This window comes from Hydra viridissima, unplaced genomic scaffold (genome assembly GCF_058129835.1).
Source record: "Hydra viridissima isolate aposymbiotic clone 2 unplaced genomic scaffold, HvirCarnegie_v1 scaffold_5, whole genome shotgun sequence".
NCBI lineage: Eukaryota > Metazoa > Cnidaria > Hydrozoa > Anthoathecata > Hydridae > Hydra > Hydra viridissima.
The window spans coordinates 9,852,615-9,863,740 of record NW_028324304.1 but is presented as its reverse complement, the minus strand read 5'-3'; the positions used below and the strand labels follow the sequence as shown (position 1 = coordinate 9,863,740).

The window sequence follows — 11,126 nt, the reverse complement described above, 5'->3', positions numbered from 1 at the left end:
TTGGAAGAAAATTTTTTTAATGAAGAGATCGAAGTTTCACAAGAAAAAGAACTTATAAACAGCAGTTTTGATATTTTAGATGTATCACCAGTAAAACTTCATGGGATCCCACAACATGCAAAGATTTCCCTAGGCAAAAGAAAATTAATGCAAGCTAATGAACTCATGTCAAAAAAGCTATCAGTTATCCTCAATGTTAATACAGCAGACCTGAGAAGTGAAGTTACTGAAGTGCCCAATGTTGAATATCAGAAGAAAGCCGATGATCTAGATAAGTTAATATTTTCAATGCAAAAAAAACTAAAAACTGCAAACAGAAGGGAAAAGATTCAGGTTTTGACTTTGATTCCTGATTCATGGCCTTTAAATAAAGCAGCTGAAGTATTTAATACATCAAAGTCAACAATAACTAAAGCAAGGAAACTTAAAGCTGAAAAGGGGATATTAGCACTTCCAAATAAAACTAATATTGTTAGAATTAACCCAAATGTCATAGGTAAAGTGGAAAGCTTTTACTGCAATGATCAGTTCAGTCGGCAATTGCCAGGTAAAAAGGATTTTGTAAGTATATCCAAAAATAAACATGTATCAAAACGATTACTTCTTTGCAATATTAAAGAATTATATGCTGAATTTAAAATACAAAACCCTCAGCCCAAAATAGGATTTTCGAAATTCGCTCAGTTGAAGCCAAAATGGTGTATCTACGCTGGGCAAAAAGGAACCCATGCTGTATGCGTCTGTACGATACACCAGAACCTTAAGCTTATGCTTAGTGCAGTTAAGCTGGAGAAAAGTTACCATGATTTTATTGAGAAAATTGTTTGTAGTAGAGAGTCAAGGGAATGCATGGTCCATCGATGCAATAGTTGCCCTGGAATTCAGAATGTTATCAATTATGTAACCTCAAAGTTATTACAAAATGAATGACGAAGTTTATGAAGATAAAATAATTGAGTTTAAACAGTGGACTACAACAGATAGAGCAGAACTTTTAAGTTACACATCTACAGTTGGTGAATTCATAGAAGGTCTTTGTGAGAAGCTTGATATTATAACATCCCACTCTTAAATTGCAAAAGCACAAGGTAAATACTTAAATAAATTAAAGTCATCGATACCCCTAAATGAAATTATTGTTTTGCTTGATTTTGCAGGAAACTTTAAATTTGTCATACAAGACGAAATCCAGAGTTACCACTGGAACCAACAACAATGCACACTGCACCCTGTAGTTATTTATACAAAACAAGATAAGGGTGCTACTGAAAGTCAACCAACATCTTTATGTATTATATCTGATGACTTAGCACATGATGTTGGATTTGTTTATTGTGTTATGAAAAGAACTGTCACAATTGTACAAAAAATATTCCCCAATACAAAAAAAAATCCACTATTTTTCTGACAGTTGTGCTGGCCAGTACAAAAATTGCAAGCATTTCTTAAATTTATGTTATCATGCTAAAGATTTTGGGATGCAATGTGAATGGAATTTCTTTGCAACATCACATGGAAAGTCACCATGTGAGGGCATTGGTGGGACAGTTAAAAGACTTGTTTCCAATGCAAGTCTTCAACTTCCAACTGGCTTACAAATTCAGAATGCTGAAGAAATGTTCAATTTTTCTAAAGACAACATATCTGGCATCTACTTTATTTTTTTAAAGGCTGAAGATATTTGCTCAGTTCGTAAATCTTTGACTCCCCGATTCAATAATGCAAAGACTTTACCTGGTACAAGAAGTTTCCATCAATTTATTCCACAGGAAGCAACAAGCATGTGTCAAAAGAGTCTCTAAGCAGGAGGAATTCAATTTAACATTCAACCTTACAAGCTCAATACAATATCTCCAAGAAATTAGAGCAGGAAAATATTATATCTGCAAATACGATATGCTTAAGTGGGTCGGTTTGGTATTAGAAGTTGATGAAAACAATGAAGATGCCCTTGTAAAATTCATGCATCCTCATTTACCCAACACTTTTTTCAATTGGCCTAGCAGAGATGATTGTTGTTGGGTACCTAAACCTCATATCCTAATTATGCTAAAAACACTGTCATTTTCAACAACAGGCCACAGATACCAGATAGACACAGAAGATTTGCCTAAGGTCCATTCCTTAATTTAACTCAGCCATAGTAGCAGTAGACTAATGATAACGGATAAGATTCAAGAATTTCTAAAGAAGTATTTATCTAACAACCAAACGTAATTTATTACTCAACTCTATTTGATTATTTATAAAAAAACTCAAAAAAACCCACCTCTTATTTTTTTAACAAAAGACTCATTAAAATATGTATTTAACAAAAAAAGTAAAAAAAATTAATAAAATTATAATGCTACCTTGCTTCCCAGGCCGCCCTTCTTGGTCAATTAAATTTTCCCAGATAGACTATAGCTGAAGTACAATTCTTATTTTTACTTTGTTCCCATTGCTTTTATATAAAATAAACATTATATTCTGATTCCTCATCATCAAAACTATTAAGGTGCAAAATTTCAGTTTGATCACATGTATAGTTTTACAATAACATGCAAAACAAAAACAACACGAAAATCAAGATGGCCGCCAAATGAAAAAAATCCTCCAAAATAGGTGATTTTGAAATAATGATATCTCAAAAACCATTTTTATTACAGTGTTGAAATTTTACAAGGTAATCTATGTGATGTTGGTGATCATTTTCACAAAGTATGAAGAAAATCTGAGATGGTGGGTTACATGACTAGAATATTTATCCCACTTTCTCATGGAATACCCCAAAAGCTATATCCGACGTACGAAATAAAAGTTAAAAATACATGTTTTTGCCCGAATTAGTAATGGCTTCCACGGCTTCACTTTTCGGATCGAAGTTAGACATCTACAATGATATATTAAAAATAACTAGATGTCTAACTTTCGCGTATTTTTTGAAGCAAAAATCGGCCATTATGGGGGGCAAATTTAACAAATCAAAAGCTTCGTATTTGTTTTGTTTTGATAAATAGCGTAAAGATTTTGCCCCCCATAATGGCCGATTTTTGCTTCACTTTTTCTTATACCGATTTACGGCAGTTAGACATCTAGTTATTCTTAATATATAATTGGACATCTAGTATATACAACTGCGGACAAAACTACGTGAACGATTGCAAATAGTTTTTTTTAATGAAATTTTCAATGTCTTAAAATAAGTTTATAGTTTAATACTATATATGGTTGGATAGCGCGTTTTTTGCTCTATAAGACTGTGTAAAGTGTATTCTCTAATAATTTGTTTAAAATTAAACATATCTAAATGTTCAAAAAGCATCAAATATTTTGCGTGACAAAACCACGTGAACGATTTATAAAAGCGTCATTTTTGATGCAAATTATATTATATTCACATCGAAATCAGTGCTTTTAAAAATCGTTCATGTGGTTTTGGTATTCTAAGAACTTACAATCATTTAAATTTCTCAAGATTATTCTGTTTAACATCAAAAAATTAAAAAAATTAAACTATAATGGTTCGTCAAACTGATTCAAAAATTGAAAGCTTGGTTTTGCGTTTGCGCAAAGAAGAAAAATGGTCCATTGGGCAAATTGCAGCTCATGTGAAGATGTCAAAAGGTGGAATACATAGAATTATACACCGAGAAAAGAGCAAAAAGATCGTTAAGAAAGGTGGTCGTCCACGTATTACGGATAAGCGGTAATATTCCTTTAATTTCATTTTTTTAATATTTAATCTTAATAATATTAATGTTAATGTTAATTTTAATGTTTAACATTTTATTTTTTAGTACTGATCGAAAAATTGTGCGAAAACCTCTTGAGAATCCACATTTGACAGCCCCTGAAATTCGTCTGCAAACAGGCATGGAAAACGTAAGCACACGAACGATTCAAAGGCGTTTAAACGAAGGAGGTCTTTATGGGCGCAGACCTGCAAAGAAACCATTCCTTAAGCCCAGGCACGTCAAAGATCGTCTACAGTTCGCTAAAGATCACTTAAACTGGACGGTTGAAAATTGGAAAACAGTTTTGTGGTCGGATGAAAGTAAATTTAACATGGTTTGCAGCGACGGTCGAGGTTATGTTAGGCGTCCAGTAGGTAAAAGATTTGCAAAAGAGTATACAATAGGAACTGTAAAATTTGGGGGTGGCAATATAATGGTTTGGGGGTGTTTCTCCTGGGCTGGAATTGGTCCGTTGTACCGTGTGAACGGTATAATGGACCAACTACAGTGCAGGGAAATATTATCTAATCAAATGTTGCCACACGCTTTAGAAAAAATGCCTCACAATTGGGTTTATCAACATGATAATGACCTTAAACATACAGCTTTGACTGTAAAAAATTGGCTCATAAATAATAGCATAACGGTTTTGAAGTGGCCTGCCCAATCTCCCGACTTAAATCCAATCGAAAATTTATGGATTGAATGTGAGCGACGCTTGGGAGGTCGCAAATTTCAAAAACCGGATGAACTTTTTCGAGCCGTACAGTATGAATGGGAGGCATTACCAAAACAGTTACTAGAAACTCTTGTAGAATCTATGCCAAGACGGTGCAAGGCCGTTATCGATTCTAAAGGCTATGCAACTAAATATTAATGTTTGTTTTTTTTTAGAATCTATTATTTGTTGATGTTAGTAAAATTATTCTTTTACGTTTGTATAATCGTTCACGTGGTTTTGTCGCGCAAAATATTTGATGCTTTTTGAACATTTAGATATGTTTAATTTTAAACAAATTATTAGAGAATACACTTTACACAGTCTTATAGAGCAAAAAACGCGCTATCCAACCATATATAGTATTAAACTATAAACTTATTTTAAGACATTGAAAATTTCATTAAAAAAAACTATTTGCAATCGTTCACGTAGTTTTGTCCGCAGCTGTATATAATATATCATTGTAAATAGAGAGCATCCCGCCATCGGAAAGAGCGTAAATGCGTAAATTCCGATGTGAGAAATAGTTTATAAAGGTGACTCCTATGTGATTTAATCTTTTTATTTTCCGGGATGCTCTAATTGAAGGCACGTGCGTATCTGCGATTAACGGCACAGATTTTAAAGATAAAACCTGTGACCATTTTTACACCGCGTGCTCTAAGTAGGTGTCGTATGGATGGATTTTTCTCGTCTTTTTTTTAGAATTTTATGCTGACTTAGATAATATTTTAAAAGTAGAGTGTTTTAAGTTTATTGCAGTTTTTTTTTTTTTTTTTTGCAGTTACAAACGTTTTTAGTGATTTCATTGCTATTGAAAACTTCATTCCTGTTCTGGAAGTGAATTGACATTGAAGGGATGATGGGTTTTTTTTTCTAACTTTTGAATCAATTTTATTTATCTATTTTCTATGTACCTGCCACATTTTATTAAAAAATAATGACACGCTCATGCTCTATTTTTGCACGCAGTAAAGGTACCAAATATTCTTCAGTTGTAGAGGTTGGGGGGGGGGGGGATTCACGATTTTGAGCATTTTGTATATATGAGTTTTTTATTCATTAAAAAATTGTTTTTTTAGAAAAATGAAATTTTATTTAAAATATTGATGATTTTTTTAAAGTATTCAAAACATGATTTACACACAAACACACACAAAAAAACCATATTCTGTTATTAGTTGAATAAAAATATAAACGAGGCAAAGTAATGAGCTAAAAACTAAACAATGAAGTTCTGTTACAAAACCACCGTAAGCCGAACGCTAATTTTTTAAGTTGGTTGCAGTTTTCTTAAGCATTCCTTATAATGAATTTTTGTCATTTTAAATGGGCATAACTTTTAGTAGAATCATTAGTTTTTTATAAAATTTTCACTATCGTAATACTGATTTAAAGCTCTTTATAATGATGTAAAATAATTAAATAGTTAAATAGTTTAAAAATTTTCCACACATACCTACTAATTGTAAAAAACTAAGGCAAGGCGAGATTTCCCGGACAAAATGGGAGCTTTATAATTTCCCGGAATTTACATCTTTTTAACGGGACATAACGAGACATAACGAGACACACTAGTTAATCCTTAATGTGAAATTTAAATAATGAATTTCTGGCACAATTACCATTATTTATTTCAGCTGCTATTCTTGATATTATTATACCATGTATATAAACACAGCTTTATAAAAATTAATGGTAACAACTGAAATCAGAGAGAAAAAAATTTTTGGGGATAATATTTAACTTTTTCACTAAAATATCGTGCAAGAAGGGGATAAATATGTGTCCCAGGGCTAAGTTTCTGATCATTTAATATTGTTTATCGCTGAGGTCAGTATTTATTTCTAATGCAAGAGTTTGTTTTACACTCATATTTAAGGTAAAGGTTATCCAAGTGTCTTTAACTTTTTTGATCTATAAAACATTTGATTTTTTTTAAAAAGTATAATTCTTGCAGAGACTAACAATAGAGCATGATGTTCAATACCTAGATCTTTTAATTTTTCTCTTTTCCTTTGCTCTCCAAGGACCACCCATTGTTTATGGGTTTTCCAGAACCAAAATGGCTACTTTTAATGGTTATAAGATTTTCTTGAAGCCATTGGTATTCTTTTTCTATAAAAGAATCATAATTTCTACCACATTGTTTTAGTTTTTTTCTTCATTTTTGAAATATATCTATCTAAAGAAGCATTAATTTATGATCTATTTGCTAATTTCTTCAGTTTTATTTCATTTCCCTAAGTAAATCCTTCCAAAATGGTAATTTATCCACTCCTAATTCACGCATATTCGGGATAAGATCAAATCTTTTTGTTGTTGTTTTTAAAATCATTAATATATATCAGAAACACTTTACGTCCCCTATAATGTTTAAGTAAATAATGTTACTTTTATATTACAGGAAATACTAAAGTTGTTAAATAATGCTATTTCAAATATCTAGCACTTCTTGAATAGTAAATCATTATTCAAATTAAAACATTTTGACAAATTTTTAAGTAGCATATGATGACAAAAATATGTTTCTTGAAACTATTTTGATATGTTGAAACAAGTCATACAAGTAAATAACTCAAATTTAAGAAATACAAATGTCAATGAGTCCATAAAAACCTTGTTTTCCGCCATTTTCATTTATTTTGATGTAATAAACTACTGTTAAAAAAGAATATAATTTGCTGAGGCTCATCGAACTGCTGTTAGTCAAGATATCTTAAGAAGAAGACTTCGTGCTTTAAATTTACGACCTCGGGCAGCAGCTACTGGTTCCAGATTGTCCTTTGCAAGGAGGCATATTAATTAGGAAATGCATAATTGGGGACAGGTCTTATTTACAGATGAGTCAAGCTTTTGAGTTTTAAGTTATGATCGCCGCCCAAGAGTGTACAGAAGACCAAATGAAGGATGTTTCGCTTTTAACATTCGAGAAACCACTTCATATGGAGGCAGCACAATGATGGTATGTTGCGGAATATCTTTAATCGCTCGCACAGAGCTTTTTATTGTTGATGGTGGACGTCTGACTTCTCAACCATACATAGCAGACATTTTAGAATGTTTTGTAGTATCTTTTGCATTGTACATCGGAGATGGATTCCTTCTTATTCTGGATAATGCTAGTATTCAGTAACAACATGCGGCACATATTGTTACTGAATACTTAAATAGTGTTAGTATTGAAGCTTTGGAGTGGCCAACTTGCAGTCCAAATATGAACCCAATGGAGCATCTTTTGGGCATAATGGGACGTCGTGTTAGAAGCCAACATCCGCGTATGGGAAAATATCCCTCAAGACACGACTAGATCTCTAATGAAAAGTATGCCACGGTGTGTCAGGCTGTAATAACATCAAGGGGTGGTAACACTTGTTATTGATAAGTCAAAAATGTTTCAATTTAAGTTGTATTAGTGTGTATAACAATAATAATCATTTTGCTTTATTTTGTTAAACAAGCCATATTTTTGGTTTTGTTTGTTTTGTTTTTTTTTTTTCAACATCCTTAAAGTCAATTTTATTATTATCATTGAAATAACTGTGTTCATGTGTCCTGTTCTTAATATATTTGTCAAAATATATGATAATATTGATGACAATTAAAATAAATCGAAATGTATAGGTGGTGCGTTAATTTTGCGGTTAAGTGTACTTGTACTTGTATATATATATATATATATATATATATATATATATATATATATATATATATATATATATATATATATATATATATATATATATATATATATATATATATATATATATATATATACACAGTATTGGACAAAACATTTGCAACCAACATCGAACAATTCTAAAAAGTGTTCCTTATTTTACATGTCTTAAAAACGAAACGACCTATACTAACCACAGCAAACAGTTCAGGAGTCTGGAGTCATAGCATGCCATGACATGAGCAATCAGCTGACAGGTGACAGCACACATACAGAATTTCGTTGACAAGTGCCATTTTGCAGCGGACAAAACAAGTGCAACTTTTTTGGTTTGTTTAATTTTCTTAAGTCTGGTCCGTGTCAACGTCACGGAAGTTTTTTAATAATTAAAGGAAGTATCCAGAAGTTTCCAAAGCATGCAGAAGCTTCCAGAAGTTTCCAGAAGAAGCATCTGGAAGCATCCAGTAGCATCCAGAAATATTTATTATTTTTATGACTTTAAGTGCAAAAAAGGCTCCCGACAGTCTTGGATTGGAACTAAGAAAGAAAATTATTGGCGATTACGTAAGTGGAATGTCACAAAAAAGTATTTGTGATAAATATCGCGTGAAAAAATGGACCGTATCAAGAGGGTCCATTTTTTCACGCGATATTCAAAGGTGGAAGACTGCGTTCCACCACTTCTAGAGAGGATTCTATGACCGTCAGATCCGTCAAAGAAGAATCCCTGGATATCATCAGTCGAGATACAAAAGCAATTAGAGCTGCCTGTATCGGACCGAACAATCAGACAACGTGCTGTTGAAGCCGGATTGTTTTCTCGACGCCCTGCAAAGAAACCGCTGATTTCACTTAAAAAAACCAGAAGAAAAGACTCCTGTTTGCTACATCTCATATTGACTGGAATGTGCAGAAATGGCACACTGTCCTGTTCAGTGATGAATCGAAGTTCAACATCATTGGGAGCGATGGCATTTGCCGTGTACGTCAACCGGCCGGAAAACGCCTCGATTTACGTTACTGCCATAAGACCGTGAAGCATGGTGGAGGCAATGTAATGGTCTGGGGTGTTTTTCTCCTAACGATCTAGGTCCAATACATCGAAACGATGAAATAATGGACCGTTTCATGTATAAAAATATCCTGAAAGATGTTATGTTACCTCATGCTGAATGGAATATGCCAATAAAATGGGTTTTTCAGCAAGACAACGATCCGAAACACACTGCAAAAGTATTCAAGCAGTGGTTTCAAGACAACCACCTATCGGTGATGGATTGGCCCCCTCAATCTCCGGATCTCAACACTATCGAGAACCTTTGGGTGATATTCAACCGCAGAATTAATCGTGAAGGTGTTCGTAATAAGGATCAACTGTTTGAACAAATCCAAAAGGCCTGGGCAGCGATTCCACAAAGTTTCATTGATCACCTGATCGAATCTATGCCTCGAAGATGCAAGGCTGTGATCGACAACAAAGGATTCGCCACAAAATATTGATAGCGAAATACAGCTTAGTCAACATTTTGTCGAGTTGCACTTGTTTTGTCCAGAAGGAAATCATCTTTTTTTAAAAATTTTGATAAATTTATTAATTTTCGTGTACAAATAAAGAACTTTGTGATGAATAAAACTTGAAGAACTTTGTCTCTAAACAGTTACATAGTTATTTCTCTAAATTGAAAAAATGCAGCACTTTTATATAAAGAAACTAAATTAGCATTATTTGGTTGCAAATGTTTTGTCCAATACTGTAATATATATATATATATATATATATATATATATATATATATATATATATATATATATATAAAAACAAGTTTTAAAATATTTAGATTCTTGTGGTTTGATTATTATTTGCATTTTCGCGTACTTAAAATGCGATTTAGTTTTTACATTCAAAAAAATATATGAAAAAAAACTACATGAAGTTTATGATACTTAAATGATAAAATCAAGCTCTAAATTAACTTTTTTAAATATTACAAAATTGTAAAAAGTATGGCATGCTGCACATTTTTTTTTTCTCCCGCTAGATTACCGGTTTCGGTTAAACTTGTTTTGTTTCTACTCAATATTTTACGTAGCAATTTTTTTTTTCACAGAAATTTCATTCAAGATTTATTGAACCCAATGCCCCAAACTTTTTTGATTAAGAGTTTCGCTTCTTTTTTTTTTAAAAAAGCTAAATTTGTGATACTAGTTCATGTTAGAAATATCAAGAAAAAAAGAAAAAAATCATACGAAGTTTTAAAAAATAGCTTTGTTTACACTACAAGACGAAGCAAATTTTTCAATTTTTATATTCAAACTGTCTAATATCACGCTTGATAAAAATGTTAAAAATTGCATCATTATGTTTAATATGGAAAAAAAGACTCACTTTTTGCTTGAACTCCGGAAACCCTCAAGTAAGTAAGTATGCTTAAGAGCAATGCAAAATTTAAAAACATATCTCAGAATGACGATCAAGTTTTACGTTTGAATTTATCTTTATATTTACTAATTAGCGCTATGAGAATTTCAATGTTCAGATGAAACGTTTACAAATTATAAAAGCTTTTAAAGATCGAAACACTCTTGGGGATTCCACTATCAAACTCACTCCGATCGAAATTACAAGTCGTAAAAACCGATGAATTTTTTCGGATCCGACAAAATTGGCGTAAACCCAATGACCCAAAATTCGGCGCTGCTGTACTTTCGCTTCCTCCCCCCCCCCCCCCCTTTTTTTTTTTTTTTTTATAACTGATTCTGATAGAAATTTTATGCTGATTCAGATAAATATTCAGGGCCGGCACAAGGGTATATGGCGCCTGTGGCCATTTTTCAATTGGCGCCGCCCCGCCCCCCCCCCCCCCTTTAAAAAAATAAATCGTATTATGGACATTCAATATTTATTTACAATTTAACCTTTCTTGCTATTACAATAACAAATGATTTAATCATATCTTCTAAGTCCAATTCTTTTGCAATTGCTTGTTCTATTGATAACATTGCCAGACCA

At 32.4% G+C, this 11,126-nt stretch overlaps 1 protein-coding gene and 1 pseudogene across 9 annotated transcripts in view; one reads left to right on the top strand and one right to left on the bottom strand.

Annotated features, from left to right (window-relative positions):
- The window catches only part of LOC149888547 (uncharacterized), a 2,714-nt pseudogene extending 581 nt beyond the window's left edge, over positions 1 to 2,133 (top strand).
- LOC149888546 (putative carbonic anhydrase 3) overlaps positions 1 to 10,705 on the bottom strand; it is a 17,694-nt gene extending 6,989 nt beyond the window's left edge. For 3 of the 9 annotated variants that reach the window (XM_090089430.1, XM_090089433.1, XM_090089434.1), the window contains exon 1: positions 2,352 to 2,891. Coding sequence is in view for 3 of the 9 variants with exons in the window: in XM_090089429.1 (XP_089945555.1) it covers positions 10,503 to 10,572 (70 nt within the window). In the remaining 6 variants the exon portion in view is untranslated. Of the gene's footprint in view, positions 1 to 2,351; positions 2,894 to 10,502 lie in introns of those variants that run through there. The other 6 variants (XM_090089429.1, XM_090089428.1, XM_090089432.1 and 3 more) reach the window with 6 other exon arrangements.
- Positions 10,706 to 11,126: the final 421 nt, after the last annotated feature.